General features: G+C 39.2%; 1 protein-coding gene across 5 annotated transcripts in view; it reads left to right on the top strand.

Moving 5' to 3' along the window:
- The window catches only part of hecw2b (HECT, C2 and WW domain containing E3 ubiquitin protein ligase 2b), a 114436-nt gene extending 93674 nt beyond the window's left edge, over nt 1–20762 (top strand). For all 5 annotated transcript variants that reach the window (XM_062054055.1, XM_062054056.1, XM_062054052.1 and 2 more), the window contains 18 exons: nt 152–255; nt 329–453; nt 538–723; nt 795–947; nt 1038–1140; nt 1306–1402; nt 3301–3384; nt 3464–3573; nt 4537–4657; nt 4736–4849; nt 4917–5069; nt 7597–7695; nt 7761–7890; nt 8178–8324; nt 8406–8520; nt 12238–12323; nt 12400–12512; nt 16910–20762. In XM_062054055.1, coding sequence (XP_061910039.1) covers nt 152–255; nt 329–453; nt 538–723; nt 795–947; nt 1038–1140; nt 1306–1402; nt 3301–3384; nt 3464–3573; nt 4537–4657; nt 4736–4849; nt 4917–5069; nt 7597–7695; nt 7761–7890; nt 8178–8324; nt 8406–8520; nt 12238–12323; nt 12400–12512; nt 16910–17021 — 2152 coding nt within the window. In that variant the 3' untranslated portion in view covers nt 17022–20762. The remainder of the gene's footprint in view (nt 1–151; nt 256–328; nt 454–537; nt 724–794; nt 948–1037; nt 1141–1305; nt 1403–3300; nt 3385–3463; nt 3574–4536; nt 4658–4735; nt 4850–4916; nt 5070–7596; nt 7696–7760; nt 7891–8177; nt 8325–8405; nt 8521–12237; nt 12324–12399; nt 12513–16909) is intronic.
- Nucleotides 20763–22758: the final 1996 nt, after the last annotated feature.

The raw sequence follows: 22758 nt of genomic DNA, 5'->3' as shown, positions 1-22758 counted from the left end.
GCCATTTTTTCTCTTGAGAAATTCTTTATTATCACCCATTCTCCCCGTCTCTGGCCTACTGCTTATGTCAATCCGAGAGATGTCGACTTAAACGGGTTGCACTGTATCTGAATATTCTATATGGGACTGTAACAACTGATCAACACTTCAGGTATCAGAGCATCCGTAGGACGATCACCAATGACGGCAGAGCTGAAGAAGCGTCGGCCAATGAGCAGCCAGCAGACGAGAGCGATAGTCTCCCCTCTTTTCCAGGTTAGCCTGAGGTACCGGCGCATTATGGTCTACGCGGTTGGCAAAGCGTGACCCCGGTTTAATTTTTTCGCAGAGCTGCGTCGAGATGGTGGCGCCACCCAGTCAAGTTCTCGGTCGCGCCTTTACCTGCTTCTCCAGTCTCCCAGCGCCAGGTTTCTCACCAGCCCGGACTTCTTCACTGTGCTGCATTCTAACCCTGTAGGGACCCTCTATCACTTTGTCATCAAGTAGCACATCATTTCTTCCGGCAATTTAATTCTGTCCCTTGTGTCGTCACGTCAGAGTGCCTACCGCATGTTCACCGCCAACACGTGTTTGAAGCACATGATCACTAAGGTCCGGCGGGACGCACACCACTTTGAGCGCTACCAGCACAACCGAGACCTGGTAGCCTTCCTCAACTTATTTGCCAACAAACAGCTGGAGCTGCCTCGAGGCTGGGAGATGAAGCATGACCACGCTGCTAAGGTGGGCCAATATCATCATCATAATCGCTCAAATTTTCTTGTATGACCTGACTGTCGTTGTTCCGTCCACAGCCTTTCTTCGTGGACCACAACAGCCGAGCAACCACCTTCATCGACCCTCGGCTGCCCCTGCAGAGTTCTCCGCCCCCAAGCCTTTTGGCTCACCGGCAGCACCTCACCCGCCAACGCAGCCACAGCGCTGGTGAGGTGAGCCCGCGACGCCTGGTAAATCCTGCAGCACGCCGACCCCCCCCCCCCCCCCCCCAAAAAAAATACAGTTGGAGTCACATTACCTCTTTCTGTGCCACAACACAGGTGAGCGAAGAGTCCCGTCACGCTGGGCCAACCGTCCCTCCGAGGCCCTCCAGCACTTTTGCATCTTCCAGTAGGGGGCAGGCTCAAGACGTCGTGCCAGTGGGTCAGTATACCAGCCGTAATTACCAAGAAACACGCTTCAGTTAAATTTTGATAATGTGAGCAACTGCTTATGTCGACGTCAGTCAGCTAGTCCAAAGGCCGTCAACACCGTACAAGAAAATATTTATGTCTGTTGGTTTTAATTCGTCTTTGTTCATTTTTCTAGCATACAATGACAAGATTGTGGCGTTTCTGAGACAACCCAACATATTTGAGACGTTACAGGAGAGGCAGCCAGATTTCCACCGGAACCATTCACTTAGGTAAATACACACACACACACACACACACACACTCTTACACACACGCACACACGCACACACATGCAACCACACAGACGCACACGTGTCACTATAGAATGAACATATATTATTACAGACCTGGGCATTCTGCGGCCCGCAGGCCACATCCTTTGTGCGTCCCTGTCCGGCCCGCGTGAGGCCAATCATAAATTACAAAATAAATTTAAAAAAGTATCTATGTCGAGTGTGCAATACAACGGTGCTGCTTTTGTTTTGAAAAGGGTTATTTGTATTACTTTCGTGTGGACGTATGCTCGCGCGTGATTATGAGTGAATGTGAACAGCTGCAATCACAAATTACAAAATAAAGTTGAAAAAACATCTATGTCGTGCGCGCAATACAACTGTGCTGCTTTTATTTTGAAAAGTGTTATTTATGGGCATATGTCCGTGTGTAACCTGTGAGTGAAGGTGCACAGCGACAAGTGATGCACGGTTTACACCCGAGAATCTAAAAAGAGAAAAGTTGATGAGGAATGGCGTGTTTTCAACAAGACATGGACTGCCAAGCAACGTTCCCTCTAAGGTGCGCGCCTGCGCAATTGCGCACTGCTCAAGCGTCCTCTACGCACAGCCAATATATGCCGCGCACCAAATCAAATCCCATCTGAATTCTAAACAAAATAAACACATTTATTCTGTGTAATTTAGCAATGCAACTTGAGTGACAGTGACAACAAGCGGCCCTGACGGTGTTCTTCAACACCGTTCAATTGAACACCGTTCAATTATTGTAACGTCTATCGAGATGCTTCGAGGACACGAATTATATCGATCACTTTATTGAGCAAAACAATTTACATTTGGCCATAACCACACCAAAAACATGAGTAAAACACTTCTATCTCGAAAAACTAGTAATTTTCTGCCGTACAAACCAGGCCAAAACCAACTTGTCATCTGTCACCAACACGCATACCACTAAATCACTGGTGCGTTTATGGCCACACAAAAAGTCGGACAACTCAAACACCACACAAAGTTACACTATGACTCCTCAGTCATGCGTGTGCTTATTTTACTGTCATTTATTATTAATATTAATTTATTGATATTAATCATGGAATGCTGTTACTAGAGAAAGTTACAGGAATGCACACTTCATCCTATGCTTACATTTCATTGTGCAACATGAGGAACTAAATGTGATCTCTGAAAGGGGTACAAATGATTTCCAAATCAGTGCTTTTGGTATAAAGTTAAGTTAGGTTAAATAAAAGTATTATTATTATTATTATTATTATTATTTATCCTATATATATCTAAAATAATATTGAGCAAAATTTAATTGAAATATTGTCGATGTGGCCCTCCAGCAGTGCTCGGGTTGCTCATGTGGCTCCCGGTAAAAATTAATTGCCCACCCCTGTAATAATCAGTACATAATAATATACATACAATATATATAAAAAGGTAAATTTAGTTAATAAGTTATTATACATAATAATATACATACAATATATATAAAAAGGTAAATTTAGTTAATAAGTTATTAAATAAAAATACATGAAAATATATAAAAATGTATAGATTAAATTAAAAAGAAGAAAATATAATATTTATTTTGTTGGCTTTTTTATTTGATATATCTACACTGTACATATGTATTGTTTTGTATTTTATCATTACGTTATTTATATTTAGCTTATATAATTAAAAAATGCCAATATCTATATTTTTAATTGTACATTATACATTTTAATTGTACAGAAAATGTGTCCAAACCTTAGGAACACTGTTACTGCGTGTAAGTGGGGTGGTCCAAAACAACCAAAATGTCTTCACTGTCCAGATTAATTCGTCCAGGAGTCATGCCAAATAAGTTGATGTACTGCATTTTCTTGTTGCCATGACCACAGGGACAAGGTCCAGCTGATCCGCACGGAAGGAGCATCGGGATTGGCACGTCTGTCGGGAGACGCCGACGTGGTTATATTGCTCAGGTGAGTTGGTCTTCCTTCCATGAGGCACAAGCAGGTCATACGTGCGTCTAGGCTTACTGTGTTTCCTCTCCTGCTGCAGTTTGTTTGAGGACGAAGTCATGTCTTACGTGCCTCCCCACGCCTTACTGCACCCCAGCTACTGCCAGTCCCCTCGCGGCTCTCCCGTGTCCTCCCCGCAAAACTCACCTGGTAACGTCATAACTAATCTTTTTAGCAAATCAGTGGGTTGGACAACTCTGTTAACAAAATATTGATGCCGATACTACAGTATGCTACTGATATTATTTACTACCATGTACCTGACAAATACTCTATTTTTCGTTTTGTATGCCACTTTATAGTATAAAGGCGGTGTACTTATGCATACATCAGTGCAAAGATGAGTGAGGAGACTCTGACAGGTGTGTTCGCTGGCAAATTTCACTTCAACACCCAGACTGGACTTTAAAAAAAAAACTAGTTTTGAGGAGATAAATCACACACATTTAAGTAAAACATTTAAAAAAGCTCCCTGGATGTAATTCTGACAATTAAACTGCCTTTTTATCCAAATATTACATTTTTTATGTCAATTTAAAGTATGCACAGGATTAATGACCTCTGATTAACCATAATTAACCCACATTCCAAACCTGATTAAAAATGTATTGTTTGAAAGCACGCATAAAAAGTAATCAATGAAATTTAGTGCATAGTACATTCTCAATAGTTACATTTTATAAAAAAAATTGCCATATCGACATTACTTCTTTTTTTTTTTTTACCTGAATACAATTAAACTATTTGTATTAATATTTAAGGATAATTTATTATATTTAAACCAGGTGTCCGCTTTCATAAATTCTTCAAATATCCTAATATTTTGTGATTTAGTAGGAATGTGGAAGACCAAACGCAGGTATAAAATGTATAGAATAAAACTGGACTTTGATTAACATTGATGTCAACAAACAGGGTATCTGAATCTCCATCATGGATCTTCACAGAATGCAGTGAATTCTTATATAAGCCAACCTTAGAATAAAGAAGTTGTAGGTACAATCCTGTGTCTGGAATCAGTGGAGAACTTGTGGGACTTTCTGCAATGTGCACATGATCAAGTGTAAGGAGCCATGAAAAAGAAGCCACAATGCCTCTTTGTCCTTCTTGTAGGTACTCAGAGAGCAAACGCCAGAGCTCCAGCGCCCTACAAGAGAGACTTTGAGGCCAAACTGCGCAATTTCTACAGAAAGCTGGAGACCAAAGGCTACGGCCAAGGACCAGGGAAGTTAAAGTAAGTTTCAGTCTTGACTGAGCTCTAAAGGTTCCAAACCCATCCCTGTTATCTCACATCAACCTCTGCATGCTCCAGGTTGATCATTCGCCGCGACCACCTGCTAGAGGACGCCTTCAATCAGATCACGTGCTACTCCCGCAAAGACCTGCAGCGCAGCAAGCTGTACGTCAGCTTTGTGGGCGAGGAAGGGTGAGTAGGCAGCGTGCAGACGCCAAGGAAGTGTTTAGCAAGTTTGTAAGAAGTTTGTTTGTTGCAGATTGGACTATAGTGGACCTTCCAGAGAGTTCTTCTTCCTGGTCTCCAGAGAACTGTTCAATCCTTACTATGGTCTGTTTGAATATTCTGCCAACGACACGTACACGGTCCAAATCAGTCCCATGTCGTCCTTTGTGGACAATCACCATGAGTGGTGAGTTTACACGCACACAGCCTCACACGCTCTCACTCACTCACAATAAATAGAAGTGATGAGACAAAGCAAAGTGGCAGTAGCACAAATGCTGAGTGTGAGAGAAGCTCATTTAACACACTTCCTCATGCGATTGTGTATTGATATGCTTTGGTGTTAATTTTGCGTAAATTTTGCTCCACACTCACTTTTATATCCTAATGTTTGCGTATGTCTGCAAGCTGTTCATGTGTGGAGGCATTTCCTTTAGATTGCACATGAAACCCTCCACGCCTCACACTCTCCAAAAGTATCAGAATGTATCTTTTGAAAATATACACTGTTTGGTTTGTCTTAGAAGACGTATTACCTCTCATCCGAGAGTAGGCTTCATCAGTTCATGCACTTAAGACAAACCAAAGAGTCTATTTGCGATCGATTGAATGCCCTGAGATTACAACGACCTGGATGAATGAGAACATTCATAGACATACAATGTTAAATGTATTCATTTGAAGACCACAATTTTTTTCAGACACGGTCAAAAACTAATTTCTTAAACATTACCGTATTTGACGGACTAAACCGCTACATGTTTCTCAAGCTTTGAACCATGCGGTTTATACAAAAGTGCGGCTAATCTATGGATTTTTCTTTGCTAACAGCTAAATTATGGAATGGATTAAGCAAATAAATTAAAGTACTGATATGATCCACTTTTAGAAAATGTTCAAACTCAAAGTGCTTATAAAGCACAAAGAAGAAGAATTTTGATAAACGTCTTGAACCTTTCAGTGGCCTAGTGGGTAGAGTGTCCGCCCTGAGATCGGTAGGTTGTGAGTTCAAACCCCGGCTGAGTCATACCAAAGCCTATAAAAAAAATGGGACCCATTACCTCCCTGCTTGGCACTCAGCATCAAGGGTTGGAATTGGGGGTTAAATCACCATAAACGATTCCCGGGCGCGGCACAGCTGCTGCCCACTGCTCCCCTCACCTCCCAGGGGGTGAACAAGGGGATGGGTCAAATGCAGAGGACAAATTTCACCACACCTAGTGTGTGTGACAATCATTGGTACTTTAACTTATTAAAAAAGGAGAACATTTTATTCATAAGACATCAATGACTCGTCTGTTTTGTTTGATCAGCCGGTTTTACTGCTGTGTTACAGGCACCATTTGGAAAGGGCTTATAGTTCGGAAAATACAGTATGTAACTTAGCCAGTCACATTATTTGGTACACCTTCCTATTTTTGGATTTACACAGCGCTTCATAAAAAAAGCTGCTTTTCCCAATAATTATGTTGCATGTTGGTGTTATTGTCCGCATGCCAAGATTAGATGAACATAATACTTTATTCTACATTTTCTTATGGTCTCTCAAATAGAGATGTCCGATAATATCGTATCGGCCGATAAATGCTTTAAAATGTAATATCGGAAATGATCGGTATCGTTTTTTTTATTATCGGTATCGTTTTTTTTGTTTTTTTTAAATTAAATTAACATAAAAAACACAAGATACACTTACAATTAGTGCACCAACCAAAAAAACCTCCCTCCCCCATTTACACTCATTCACACTCATTCACACAAAAGGTTTCTTTCTGTTATTAATATTCTGGTTCCTACATGATATATCAATATATATCAATACAGTCTGCAAGGGATACAGTCCGTAAGCACACATGGTTGTGTGTGCTGCTGGTCCACTAATAGTACTAACCTTTAACAGTTAATTTTACTCATTTTCATTAATTACTAGTTTTTATGTAACTGTTTTTATATTGTTTTACTTTCTTTTTTATTCAAGAAAATGTTTTTAATTTATTTCTCTTATTTTATTAATTTTTTAAAAAAGGACCTTATCTTCACCCTACCTGGTTGTCCAAATTAGGCATAATAATGTGTTAATTCCACGACTGTATTTATCGGTATCGGTTGATATCGGTATTGGTAATTAAGAGTTGGACAATATCGGAATATCGGATATCGGCAAAAAGCCATTATCGGCATCCCTACTCTCAAACCTATATACTGTAAATGTTGAAATGACGCCGTCTTTTCCCGTCTGAGTTTAGTGGCTAATCCAATTTCGTAGTGGCCTATCTTGACAAAACAATCGTGTAAAATGTTGTGTATAAATAAACAGAAATATTTTTATAGAGGTCAGAGCAGCTACAGGCAGTATAAATTATATGAGCAGATTAGGAGGAGGCTGGCAGACAGCAGATACTAGAAATGCCCAAATAAGTACGTCCACCACACTGTGACATCACACTGTATCCACTGTTGAAAAAGACTGCAGACACAGCGTGCAAACTCACGCCCAAATGCATAAACTTTATGATTTGACGCTTTGGCATTGTTTAATACAACAATCTTATAAGTCAAAAAAGAGGAACATCATCATATTCTTTGTGTGTTAAACATACCTGGCCAATAAAGGTGATTCTGATTAATGGGGTCACACATTGCTACTCTCGTTTGAGCTAACCACACTTAACACTGCTAAAGCCAGTAAAGTGTCTTCTGTTTTTGATGTTCAGGTTCAGGTTTAGCGGTCGCATCTTGGGTTTGGCTCTGATCCATCAGTACCTTCTGGACGCCTTCTTTACCAGACCCTTTTACAAAGGCTTACTGCGCATGTAAGTAAGCTGGCACATACACACGCACCTTCCCACACTCAGGTCTCGTGTTTTTCTGTGTACAGTCTGTGTGAGCTGAGCGACCTGGAGTATCTGGATGAGGAGTTTCATCAGTCCCTTCAGTGGATGAAGGATAACGACATCGAGGAGATGCTGGACCTCACCTTCACCGTCAATGAAGAAGTTTTTGGACAGGTCAAGATTGTTTTCAAATATGGAAAATCCTTTTTAGTTTTCATTAGTTGTAATGTAACAGTAAAGTATTTTATAGGAACATCAAATACATGTATTTGTATATTTTGAGGGAAGGGATTAAGGAAAATTAGTATATATTCCATTCATCATTTATTACATCAGTAGTGGTCTCTTTCTCTTCAAGCGTTGTGATGGTCTTGTAGTCTATTCCAGTCTTGTGCAGGTCTACAGCCCTTTCCCTCTCATCCATACAACAAGAAGGCTCACATGTTGGTGTTTTACTGCAGATAACGGAGCGAGAGCTGAAGGCCGGCGGCGCCAACATCCCTGTGACGGAGAAGAACAAGAAGGAATACATCGAGCGGATGGTGAAGTGGAGGATTGAACGCGGCGTGGTGCAGCAGACAGAAAGCTTGGTCAGAGGCTTTTACGAGGTAAAAGAGACACTCATTTGACTGCCTATCAAAGAAAACTCTAATTTCTCAGTCTTATTTGGCATCTGTGTGGGTGGGCAGGTTGTGGACGCACGCTCGGTGTCTGTGTTCGATGCCAGGGAGCTGGAGCTGGTGATGGCGGGGACGGCAGAGATTGACTTGTCCGACTGGCGGAACAACACAGAATATAGAGGAGGTGAGCCATGCCTGAACAGAATATCACAATTTTATGTACAGTATAGTGTTTACCTCAAGTCTGGACACTTAGACAGTTGTTTGTCTTACAAAAGACTCGAAGGACACAAAGAAATGTTGGAAAATCTTTATACTCGATTTAACTTATAGATTTGGGTAAAAAGAACAGTTTGAAAGTAAATGTTTGACAGATTTTTAGGAAAAAGCAGAACAACTTTTTTTTTCATAGTTATTAAATATTGACTACATTTACAAGACAAAATGTGAATTTGCTTGACAGAAAATATGTCTTTTTAAGAAACAAGTCATATAGAGAAATGTTGTATACAATATTTGTATTTTTTTAAAAATAATTATTCTTGAGAAAAAAAGTCGTTTTCAATGAACAAAAGTTATTTTTTTCAAAAACAATGTGATGGATTTTGTAACCCAAAATACTTGGACCTCAAGTCAATGTTTCCCATTGAAATGATTCAATTGATTAATTAACTTCATTCTAGGTCCCCCCAAAAATATTTAACATGCACCGTATTTTTCGGACTATAAGTGCGACTTATACTCAGGAGCGACTTATGTGTGAAATTATTAAAACATTACCGTAAAATATCTTATATTATTTCGCTCATTCACGTAAGAGACTAGACGTATAAGATTTCATGGGATTTAGCGATAAGGAATGACAGATTGTTTGGTAAAGGTATAGCATGTTCTATATGTTATAGTTATTTGAATGACTCTTACCATAATATGTTATGTTGACATACCAGGCACGTTCTCAGTTGGTTATTTATGCGCCATATAACGTACACTTATTCAGCTTGTTGTTCACTATTCTTTATTTATTTTAAATTGCCTTTCAAATGTCTATTCTTGGTGTTGGGTTTTATCAAATATATTTCCCCAAAAAATGTGACTTATACTCCAGTGCGACTTATATATGTTTTTTCCTTCTTTATTATGCATTTTTGGCCGGTGCGACTTATACTCCGGAGCGACTTATAGTCCGAAAAATACGGTACAAAAAACTGACCTTTAGTTATAGAATATATAATGGTATATATTATAGAATATTGTGCAATGATGTTGAAAGGGACACGCCCTGTGTCTCTGATGCAAATAATTCGAAAAGGGCCTAGTAAATTCACGATGTGTGCGTCGACGCACCTCATTTTTCCCGTGGAAAACAATACATTGTGAACAGCAACTCGTGTTTTAGAATCACAGTAACTCACAAAAAAACTTTGTAGTCAGCAGACCAGACAAGGGCTGGTTCAAGTCTCTGCGCATCTGCTCAGCACAGATGTGATCACCTGTGCAAAGTACCACAACGCTCTAGTTTAGCTGCTATCAAACCAACTAACCACCCACCAGAGATTTAATTTCAACAATTAAAGATAAAAACTAAAAAAAAAAACACTTTTCCAATTGTTTATATTGTGCTTATTCGTGTCGATGGTGATCACCCCAAAATCTAAATGTAATCAATTGTTCCTTATCCCATTTTCTGACATTTTCTGAAAGTTTAATCAAAACATACTCGTAACACTTTGAGCTATGTTGCTAATTAACTAAGGAACAAACTAGCAAACTGACTGACGAGCTAACCAACCAACCCCAGCGACTACCTAACCTCCTGGCGGAGGTAATTATTGAATTTAGAATTTTGTAGGGTGTCTTTAGACGTCATTTGTTAGGTAGATCCAATGAATGCTTAAGAGCACTGATTGATGTGTGCCAAGTAGTGGATATTTTTACCTCATTAATTGGTCTTGTCTTGTGCCTTTTTCTGCTTCTCCACAATTGTGTGTTGTTACAATTGTACTATTTCACGCAAATTCAACCAAACCGTGTCAAATATGCACAGCTTTGCAACTTTGTAGAAAGCCTACAACTTCCCCACACATTTAGACCAATCAGGATCATTTTCGCCAACCAAATTTGTCTCTCAAATTTTTAAACAAAACCTATGTTTGTTTCTTGTGTAAATAAGGCAGTAAGACCACGTTATAACAATATATTAACTCCACACAATATATCAACTCTTTATTGCTCAAATGACCCAATTAATGTACCGTATTTTTCGGACTATAAGTCGCAGTTTTTTTTCATAGTTTGGCTGGGGGTGCGACTTATACTCAGGAGCGACTTATGTGTGAAATTATTAACACATTACCGTAAAATATTAAATAATATTATTTAGCTCATTCACGTAAGAGACTAGACGTATAAGATTTCATCGGATTTAGCGATTAGGAGTGACAGATTGTTTGGTAAACGTATAGCATGTTCTATATGTTATAGTTATTTGAATGACTCTTGCCATAATATGTTATGTTAACATACCAGGCACGTTCTCAGTTGGTTATTTATGCGTCATATAATGTACACTTATTCAGCCTGTTGTTCACTATTCTTTATTTATTTTAAATTGCCTTTCAAATGTCTATTCTTGGTGTTGGGTTTTATCAAATACATTTCCCCAAAAAATGTGACTTATACTCCAGTGCGACTTATATATGTTTTTTTCCTTCTTTATTATGCATTTTTGGCCGGTGCGACTTATACTCCAGAGCGACTTATAGTCCGAAAAATACGGTACTCTCGCTTAGCTCAGACCGACTTCTGGTTCCTTCTACTTTTATGTCGTTGTATATTTACAGTTAATCATGATAAATTAAAGCAGTACAGTCATTTGACAATGAACTGAGTTTGTGCCTTTACTGCCATCTACGGTATACTTTTGGGTCTGTGTTATAAAACAAGTAGAACTCCAATACGATATTTGTTATCGTATTAATTATTTGGTTTCCAATTTTTGTTGTTCTTGAGGTTAAGGTTACCAATAGCCTTAAAACATTGATAACACATTCATAAAGTCCCAACAATTCAATATTATTTTTAAAACAGCCTAAAAACATTGCAGCTTTGGCTACAACTTTCTGAAAAAGATGCTGTGAATTCTGGCTTTTTAGGCCACGATCAGGCAGGCAACTGCTTTGTGTGGCCCTCAAGATTTTGTTTGTGGCCCCATTTTTTTCTTTTATTATTATTTGCGTAACATGCAAGTAACACACTGAAAAAACAAACAAATGTTCTTTAGAAGTTATATTTTTAGGGAAAATGTCTGGCAGAAATACAAACTTAAATAGTACGGTCGTATTAGAAATCTGTCACAATGACAGCGTTCAAAGTGATCCTAAATGAGCAATTATCTCTTTGAGCTTTTGAATGGATGCGGCCGTGATGCTGCTGAACCAAAGTAAAACTATTATAAAAGGACATGTTGAATACAAGTTCAGCAGAAATAAAGTATAATTGTACTTTTGAGGTCATTCAGTCCATCAAAGTAGAACAAGCAAACATCTGCACAGCACGACGACCACGTTGATGATCAGCTATTGGCTGGCATTAGCATATTGAATTAAACCTGTGAGCAGGTGCAGTATCTCACACTTCAATAGGACGTCATTGTTTTACGAGGAAAAAGGTTGCAGCATTTTAACCACACTGAGTTTTTTTCACTGGTGAGAAGGATTCTAGATTCAGGTCTGAATTTTGCAGGGAGAAAAAGAGAGGAATCAGCAATTAGTCAGCACTCGAGCAGCAGTATTCTGGAGTCTTTACCATCATTTAAGTTACAAAAGCATGAACCAGTTTGCTCTCTATTAGCCAGCAAGAAGAAATGGAAAAAAATTTGTTCTTGTCATTTGTCGTTTAGGTTACCATGACAACCATATCGTCATAAGATGGTTCTGGGCAGCGGTTGAGAGATTTAACAATGAGCAAAGACTTCGCCTTTTGCAGGTAGGAGCGGACATGCTTAAGACTGCGGTATGAAATGTGACACACCTCTTTTTTTCCTCCTTACTTTTTTTTAAAGTTTGTGACTGGGACATCCAGTATTCCCTACGAGGGCTTTGCGTCTCTGAGGGGAAGCAATGGACCTCGGCGCTTCTGTGTGGAAAAGTGGGGCAAGGTGACGTCCCTGCCCAGGTAAGTATACAGAAAAAGAAATAGAGATCGACCGATACGGCGTTTTCAGGGCAGATACCAATTATTAGTAGTCAAGGAGGCTGAAAACTGATGCATAGTAGAGATGTCCAATAATGGCTTTTTTGCCGATATCCGATATTCCGATATTGTCCAACTCTTAATTACCGATACCGATATATACAGTTGTGGAATTAACACATTATTATGCCTAATTTTGTTGTGATGCCCCGCTGGATGCATTAAACAATGTAACAATGTTTTCCAAAATAAGAGAACAACTTCAACTCAAGTTATGGAAAAAAGTGCCAACATGCCTCAAAACAGCAGCTTTGAATTTGGGACATGCTCTCCCTAAGAGAGCATGTGGAGGTTGAGGTGGGCGGGGTCGGGGGGAGCGGGGTTTAGGGTAGGAGGTAGCATGGGGTGTATATTGTAGCGTCCCGGAAGAGTTAGTGCTACAAGGGGTTCTGGGTATTTGTTCTGTTGTGTTTATGTTGTGTTACGGTGCGGATGTTCTCCCGAAATGTGTTTGTCATTCTTGTTTGGTGTGGGTTCACAGTGTGGCGCATATTTGTAACAGTGTTAAAGTTGTTTATACGGGCACCCTCAGTGTGACCTGTATGGCTGTTGACCAAGTATGCATTGCATTCAATTGTGAGTGTGTCAAAAGCCGTAGATAGATTAGATGTGACTGGGCCGGCACGCAAAGGCAGTGCCTTCAAGGTTTATTGCCACTCTGTACTTCATCCTAAGTTCGTGTACACAGCGGCGTTTGAAAAAGCCATAAATTTTGCTTTTTAAATCTGATACTGATAATTTTGAAACCGATACCGATAATTTTCGATATTACATTTTAAAGCATTTATCGGTCGATAATATCGGCAGTCCAATATTATCGGACATCCCTAATGAATAGTAAATATATGTCACTAAACAGCTGGACAATGTTTTAAGTTGTCTTTGTAACATTTTTTTTGTAAACGTTGTTTTATGAGGTGCCAATGTTGTGTTTAATTTAGCAGCAAAAAACGCAGGGGATTTCACAAACACATTTATTACATGTGTCCAAGAGGAGCATCAACATTTGCATTTCAAAATATGGGAAATCTACTGAAAATTGGTAAAATTATAGGATTTTTCTACATCACAATAACTTGAAAGCTGATGAATTGTATAGCACTTTATGTATTTTAATACATTGCAAGGTTTCTTCGTAAGGAACCCTGAAATATTGGTCAGTTGGTTGGTAGGTTGAAGTTCATTTGGAACATGAATACAGTTTCAATATGATACATCACATTTTTTACATATTTTAATTGCTCTTTACAAAAGGAGTAGGAAGAAGCAAAGCTTATTTAAGGAACTCCTTTTTTCACTTCATAGCAATTACGAACACAGGTTCACTTCCTGTTCTCAATTTGTAACACAACTTACATCAATTATTTGGTGGCTGTCTGAGTACCAAAGTGCAGAAAGGCGTACTGGTTGTTACTTCTAACTTATTATTTCTGTTATTGTATTTTCACGACAGTAAAACTTGGTCTATTATTACTTTATAAACAACACAAGGTACTTTATGTACAGACAGTAATGTGAAATGTTCTTTTTCTTCATTAAACTTGGTTCGGTGATCATTTTATTGTATTCTTTCGGGAAAAAAAGGGTCCAAAAATAAGGATTTCTGTATAACGCAATCTCGGGAAAAACACGATTGGTATTTTATATACCTCAACGACTGTGTTATTTTGAACTTTGAGTGTATTCATTATAATTCATATGTGCTAACCTGTGGAATTAAATTATGGAATGGATTAAAGTATATAAATCAAACAGTGTACTAAAATGATCCAATTTAAAACCCTGTACAAAGAAAAAGAACCATGATTAACATTCTGAACTTATGGATGATCTTATTTATCTCACCATTTGAACTTGCCTCACTAATTATTTTATTTTTTTATATATATTTTATTATTCATAGAGTAAATTGTGAATAACATTGAGAACAGGAAGTGAACAAAAGTGTTAGCAATTGCTATGTAATGGATATGAGATTTAATTAAATCAGCTCTGCTTCTTCCTACTCCTTTTCGAACATGTTGAAGAGGGGAAACTGGACAATGTGATGCATCATGTTGTATTTGTATGCATGTTCAAAATAAACTCAAACCATAAACCATAACCGGACGCAAAAACATCAGCAAAATAATTCTCATTTACTAGTCAGGGTGAGCGACACAATGCAACACTCGCTAGCCATTCCACAGCATCTTTCTAAATGACAAATAAGGATGTAATTAGGGATTGAACTTGGCCTGTAACAAATTGCAGGGGAGGGTAAAACTTCGCTGTGACACTTTTGCGTTTGTGTTCGTGCGCGCACTCTGTGGGCATGTACGCATACGCAAGAGATGCGTTGAGTGACAGTCGTAAACGCCAAGCTATTTTTTTTTCGGGCTGGCAGGAACTTTTATTACATATACTTAGTAATTGTGAAAAATATAGACAGTTTTAAAACAAATGTGTTTTGTTAAACAACTAACGGTAACATAAGCTAGAAAATTATGTTCTTGTTACTTTGTTTGCTGCGGAAAAGCGTGCTCTTTTTAGTACCGTATTTTTCGGACTTTAAGGCGCACTTAAAATCCTTTCATTTTCTAAAAAATCGACAGTGCGCCTTATAACCCGGTGCGCCTAATGTACGGAATAATTATGTTTGTTCTTACCGACCTCGAAGCAATTTTATTCGTAACATGGTGTAATGATAAGTGCGACCAGTAGATGGTAAGGCAAGGCAACTTTATTTGTATAGCGCTTTTCAAAAATACACAAGGCAGACTCAAAGTGCTTCACAGACAACAAAGTGAAATGAAAGAAAATAAAAGCAAAATTAAAATGCAGACAATAAAAATAAAAACAGTGCGGACATTAAAAGTTAAAAGATTAAAAGATTTAGCTGAAAGCTAAGGTGAACATAAAAGTTTTCAGTCTAGTTTTAAAAGTAGTCAGAGTTGGGGAAAGTCTGACATCTTCAGGAAGTTTATTCCAGCTATTTGTTGCATAGTGACTGAATGATGCGCTCCCTTGATTTGAGTTTACTCACATATAAATCACTACCATGTAGTGATTTATATGTGAGCAGGAGGATTTTGAAATCAATTCTCTGATGTACAGGGAGCCAATGTAAGGATTTAAGAATTTGTGTAATGTGCTCACATTTTTTGGTCTTTGTTAGTCACATATAAGATATATGCGTAGACTGCAATATGATGCCAGTAAACAACACCAAATTATAAATGTTCCATTGAAAATAAAGAACATTACACATGGCGCTCAAAAATCTGTCAAAATGTTTTAGTACGACTTTGAAGCTGCACCGCTTGATGAATTGTCGGCCCATTACGGCTACCGTAGTCAGAGATACAAGTATTACTGTGGTGTGTGTAGAAGGACCGCAAGATGGCACACATTAGCAGACATATTGTCTGGCGTTTTGTTTCGCAATATTATGCAAAAGCAACTTTTCTTACCTTCTGGTACCTGCTTAAATGTATTTTTGATTTGCATAAGTCCTGAAAATTTAGTCCGTGTGATGCCGTAGTCGATGAGCTTCTTCTTTTTCACTGTCTTCTAGTTATGTGATATTCACCCTCTGCTGTTGCCATTTCTAATATGAAGTAACGTAAAGTTCTTATATCTGTCAGTAGATTTGCTATGGAAGCGTTAAAAACTACTGGTGTAGTGAGTTTACATAATTCACCCACAGAACTTTAGTTATTAGAGAGTTCCAGTCCGCCGGTTTTTCACGGGACACATTTCCGGCGTTGTTGCACTAGTGAGCCACGGATGAGGAGATGCTGCTCCATTATTGATTTAAGTAAAGTCTGAATGTCATTAAAACAGTTAGCTCCATCTTTTGACACTTCTTCCACTCCCGTCCTTGCAAACTACACCGCTACAACAAAGATGACGGGGAGAAGACGCTGCCAAAGGTGAGCCACGTAAATAAGACCGCCCACAAAATAGCGCATGCGGAAGCAACTGTCAGAAAGCGGCTTGAAGATGATCTGTAAAACATAATCTATGCAACATTCTGACCAAAGAACCACAATTACATGTTATGTAGACCACAAGGAAGTGTTTTACATTCAGAAAATAAATAAATAATATGACCACTCTATTGCACCCTATCATTTGTATGAAAAAAGACCTGACTAGACCCGCTCATCGACAGTGCGCCTTATAATCCAGTGCACCCTACAGTCCGGAAAATACGGTACTTGGAAGAACAACAACTTGTCAAAAACGACACCAACTTTAACGGGTTTCACTTTTTAAAGCACCAAATTCACATTTTTTGCGCTATATGAAAATGAAATATGTGTAACTTTCCACAGAGCTCACACCTGTTTCAACCGTTTGGACCTGCCCCCCTACCCGTCCTTCTCGGTGCTGTACGAGAAGATGCAGACGGCCGTGGAAGAAACCAGCACTTTTGGACTGGAGTGAGTGGCCCGCACGGAACCTGAAGGGACCTCCTGAAGTGTCCCAGAACAATCAGACTTTGGAGGCAAGGAGCTTGCATTTGTTGTCGGATTTGTAGAACCATGTGGCCTTGCAGACCACAATCAGGGAGCGTGATTAAGACACACCAGACTGGATTCAGTCTCCAAAAAGGACCTCAGAGGAGCTCGGTCGTCATGACTGCACTTGTGGGGCGATTCTGTGAACTTTGTTTTGGTTTCTAAAAAAAAAAAAAAACATTTCAAATGCACAAGAAGAATCAATTTTTTTGGGAATGTAATTATTTTTTACCATGTACAATATTTTTTATCTGTTGTGAATCATGGAATTGCTGCTTCGTTTGATAACAGATGCGACAGTCCAGGCTTGTACGGGTTCTCATCGTCAACTTTTCAATCTTGCAAGGATTATTTGTCATCATTTGTGGTGAGCTAACATTTGTTATCAAAGCCAGCAGTTGGCATAAAAACAGTAGGGGTGTAACGGAAGGCATCCGTCACGGTTTGGTACGTTGCTCGGATTTTAAGGTCATAGCTCATGTTGGGTACAGTAAGGGAACAAAACGCAGAACATAAACTGCTTACTGTAGCTTTTGGGTGAATTGGTTCGTCCACCAATAAGAGGCGTATTAATAGTGTTAGGCCCAATCCCAATACTCACCCACTTCCACTAGCCCCCCAAAGGAATTAAAAAGGGGTAGAGCTTTGTAATATTCCTTAGGAATTGGGACACCACTTGCTACATCGCTGCATCACATCATACATACGTCCCACCTAGAGTTTCCATATATATTTTGGTAGCAAAATGTATGTTATTTCAATACTTTTTGATAATTTTCAAAATAAAGGTCATTATTGGCCTTATTTTAACAGGACATTTATGATAAAACCTATGATCAAACATATATTTCTTATTGCACCCATATTAGAATGAACCTCTAAAGGCCTTCGTGGCCACATGTGGACAGCAACTTTTAGCTCTTATTTCCAAAATTGTGTACACTACTGAATTGGGGTCTTATGGCCGCTTATGTGGACACTTATGCTGCCACCTGGTGGGGTCAGAAGAGTATAACATACAATGGAATTTAGAAAAAAAAAGTGTAAAAATAAGAATTAGCATGTCACTAAACATGAAGTACACGTTTGTTACTTATGTACTAAGTACATCATAAAAAGATGATTCTTAGTTTTTTATTCTAATTAGGGTCCAATAAGCCCAAATAGCAAAGAGAAATAAAAAAAAAAAACCCATGTAAACACAGCATTAAACAGATGGACTTTTTCTATTGCACTCAAACGACAGTTTACAATTATTTTACATATTAGATAAAGCCTGCCATAATCTAGAATTAGGTTGGAATAGAATACAAAGCTTTATTGACATTGTATTACCGGTAAGTGCTTCATGATTTATGGTTGCCAATATTGAGCTGTGCTTTAAGACATACAATAATTAGTAAACACTGAAAACCAGGCTAAAAGTATACAGACAAGACAAGTATCAGGTAAAACACACATTGTAACAGACAAAACGTGGGAATTTGTTACGAAATTCAGTCAATTCACTTGTATTATTTTACATTTAGTATCAAAAACTACAGGTGTTTTCCAAAGGCAGTAGTACCTTTCTCAATTCATTAGTACCACAGTACTTTATGAGTAGCAGTGTACTTGTACAACCTAGTCCAGGCCTGGGCAAATTAAGCGGCCCGTTAAGCTTTTCAATCTGGCCCGCTGGACATTCCCAAATAATTTTTTTAGATTTTTAAGATGGAAAGTGTAGCTGCCATTATGATGTGCAGTGATGTTTTCTAATTACCATAAGTCTTGAACTATACAAAGTATTTCAAAGGTTGGAATCTGCGCTTATGGATGATATATCAGTTACTATGGTAATCTAATTAGTTACTATGGTCATCTAATTAGTTACTATGGTAATCTACGTCACAGCAGCTCAGACGAGGCACCAAGCAGTGTGGGCGGGAAGCGTTTCTACAGAGGCGGAAGGAGCTTTTCACAACAAAGTTCTAAAGCTTAGTGATATATCACATTGTAGGTGGGTTTATTTTGTACCCTTCGCGTTCATATTTCACTGTTTGTTGCATTTTTGTTGCGTTTCACCTGATTGTAAAATATGTCAATCGAAAGGGGCTGTGACATTCATATTTTGTCAATATTCAATGTTTTATTGTTCATAGAAAAATGTAAATTCCATTACGTTTTTTAAGGCAGTCTGTCGCATTCAATCAGACATTATTGTGAAGTTTTGTATTAGTGTCCCTAAAAATAGATATACCGGCTCCCAGACACATTTTTTTCTCTAAATGTGGTCCCCGAGTCAAAATAATTGCCCAGGCCTGTTCTAGTCCCACCATGACACAACAAATCGGGCAGCAATGGAGTTAACGACTGATATCGTTGTTGTTGGTTTTTTGCTAATTCATCATGCTTCGGTTGATGAATAAACAAAGAACAACTTGTGAACATTTTGAAGGTATGTAATGTTAATGTTTTCACATTCGCAAGCTTTAAAGTTTTTGTATTTAAGTGTTAGTATTTATTTTAACCTAATGTTAGCTAGCATGGCTATCTGGCTAACATTACACACTATCGTTCCAAACTAACATGTAATATATTATGTAACACATTCGCAAGCTTTAAAAGTTTGAGTATTTAAGTATTATTTAGTATTGTAGACTAACGTTAGCTAGCATGGCTATATGGCTAACATTTAGTATAAGTATTATTTAGTATTGTAGACTAACGTTAGCTAGCATGGCTATCTGGCTAACATCACAAACTTAACGGTCCAAACTAGCATGTAATAAATTATATAACTTATGCAGAAAATGTGCAAGTCAGCATCTGAAATGGCTCACTCTGAAGGACTAGATTCATACTCCCTACTCGTTATGCCCACTACCCAAAGAGTCATTGAGACACCACTACTTTCACGGGAAAGCACAACTTTAGGAATAGGCCTAAAAAAGTAGGCCGAGGCGTGTATTGGGACTGGGCCTCAATAGCTTTAGAAAGTAAGTGTTTGAAGTGTTAATGCTTATTTAGTTAGTAGTAAAGTTTATTAGTGAAGCACAGCATTACAAGTTCTAGCTTGTAGTCCATTTTCCTCGTCTCGACTGAACAATGGCGGCACTCTTATCCACTTGTTTTGTTTACGTATTTCACTGTTAAAAGTCAAGTGTTCCCAAACAACGGAAGATCATTTCGAAGCTGGAACTTCTCCTCGGCACTTATCCCTTGAAATGACTTCCTGTCCCTCACTTTTGGTGTGTACTCAGTCCTCCTGAACCGTACAGGAGAATAGGAATAGAATGTACCGTTACACCCCTCCTACCATCATCCACTCAAATATACAGTAAATGCAAATTTGACATAAGTCATGATGAAGCTGAAGAAAATGTATATTTCTTTCATTTGTGCATCATTTAAGTGGATCCAATTTAAGGGTCCTTGTGTTGCTCTTATCCCGACTACACAGCAATGTTTTTTCACTTTGTGTTTTTTGCCTGCGAATGACTGATTGTACAGTTGTCACTTGGTTGTTGTTCCCTCAATGAACACACTGCCTTTCCTCTGTCCGTACGAGCAGAGAGAACCAAAGTTTGGGGCAAGGCTGACCCTGTCTTTGTGTACACCGGACCTCACTTTTGCATAAGAATGTTGGCAGCACTGTACTGAAATAAAGTTCCATCTCTGTCTCTACAAAATACTTTTGTTGTGCAGCTTCCTCATGTCTCTGCTGCTCTGTCATCACTTCTGTTCTTTTTGTGAAGTTTCCACAACAAACTAAATATTGTTTCATTTACTAGCCCTAATTAGGGGCGGTATAGCTCGGTTGGTAGAGCGGCCGTGCCAGCAACTTGAGAGTTCTAGGTTCGATCCCCGCTTCCGCCATCTTAGTCACTTCCGTTGTGTCCTTGGGCAAGACACTTTACCCACCTGCTCCCAGTGCCACCCACACTGGTTTAAATGTAACTTAGATATTGGGTTTCACTATGTAAAAGCGCTTTGAGTCACTAGAGAAAAGCGCTATATAAATAATTCACTTCACTAACCAGACAGTATTGCAATCGCGCCACAGTTACATTTCATAAACTCTCTTTAAAGACTCTAAAAAGTCCAAATAAAGACGCGTCATACAATTTCCCACTGATGATAACATGTAAACAGTGGCCTAGTGGTTAGAGAGTCCGACCTGAGATCGGTAGGTTGTGAGTTCAAACACCGGCCGAGTCATACCAAAGACTATAAAAATGGGACCCGTTACCTCCCTGCTTGGCACTCAGCATCAAGGGGTGGAATTGGGGGTTGAATCACCAAAAATGATTCCCGGGCGCAGCACCGCTGCTGCCCACTTTCAAGGCCTACTGAAACCCACTACTACCGACCATGCAGTCTGATAGTTTATATATCAATGATGAAATCTTAACATTGCAACACATGCCAATACGGCCGGGTTAAATTAGTAAAGTGCAATTTTAAATTTCCCGCTAAATATTCTGCTGAAAACGTCTCGGTATGATGACGTTTGCGTGTGACGTCACGGATTGTAGCAGACATATTGGGACAGCATTGTGGTCAGCTATTAAGTCGTCTGTTTTCATCGCAAAATTCCACAATATTCTGGACATCTGTGTTGGTGAATCTTTTGCAATTTGTTTAATGAACAATGAAGACAGCAAAGAAGAAAGCTGGAGGTGGGAAGCGGTGTATTAGCGGCCGGCTGGACTCTTACCAGGAGGACTTTGAGTTGGATAGCAGATGCGCTACCGTGAGTACGCAGCTTTGGCTTCCAAACATTTGATCGCTCGCCCATACGTGCGTGCCGCTATGTGCATGTCACGTACGTAACTTTGGGGAAATATATGTGCTGTATGAACTTTATGGAGGTGAACGGTACTTTGGGCTGTGGGATTGAGTGTGTTGTGCGGGTGTTTGATTTGTATTGGTGGGTTATATGGACGGGAGGGGGGAGGTGTTTGTTATGCGGGATTAATTTGTGGCATATTAAATATAAGCCTGGTTGTGTTGTGGCTAATAGAGTATATATATGTCTTGTGTTTATTTACTGTTTTAGTCATTCCCAGCTGAATATCAGGTCCCACCCGCCTCTCACAGCATCTTCCCTATCTGAATCGCTTCCACTGCCCTCTAATCCTTCACTTTCACTTTCCTCATCCACAAATCTTTCATCCTCGCTCAAATTAATGGGGTAATCGTCGCTTTCTCGGTCCGAATCGCTCTCGCTGCTGCTGGCCATGATTGTAAACAATGTGCAGATGTGAGGAGCTCCACAACCTGTGACGTCACGCTACTTCCGGTACAGGCAAGGCTTTTTTATCAGTGACCAAAAGTTGCAAACTTTATCGTCGATGTTCTCTACTAAATCCTTTCAGCAAAAATATGGCAATATCGCGAAATGATCAAGTATGACACATAGAATGGATCTGCTATCCCCGTTTGAATAAGAAAATTTCATTTCAGTAGGCCTTTAACTTGAACTAAATAAAGGAACAATGTATATTGGCCCTGTGATGAGGTGGCGACTTGTCCAGGGTGTACCCCGCCTTCCGCCCAAATGCAGCTGAGATAGGCTCCAGCACCCCCTGCGACTCCGAAAGGGACAAGCGGTAGAAAATGGATGGATGTCAAACTCCTTTTCATTGAGGAACAAATAGCAGTAATGGCTGCCATCAGAG

The sequence above is a fragment of the Entelurus aequoreus genome, linkage group LG07 (assembly GCF_033978785.1).
Source record: "Entelurus aequoreus isolate RoL-2023_Sb linkage group LG07, RoL_Eaeq_v1.1, whole genome shotgun sequence".
Classification (NCBI taxonomy): Eukaryota; Metazoa; Chordata; class Actinopteri; order Syngnathiformes; family Syngnathidae; genus Entelurus; species Entelurus aequoreus.
This window is presented reverse-complemented; position numbering and strand designations above follow the sequence as displayed.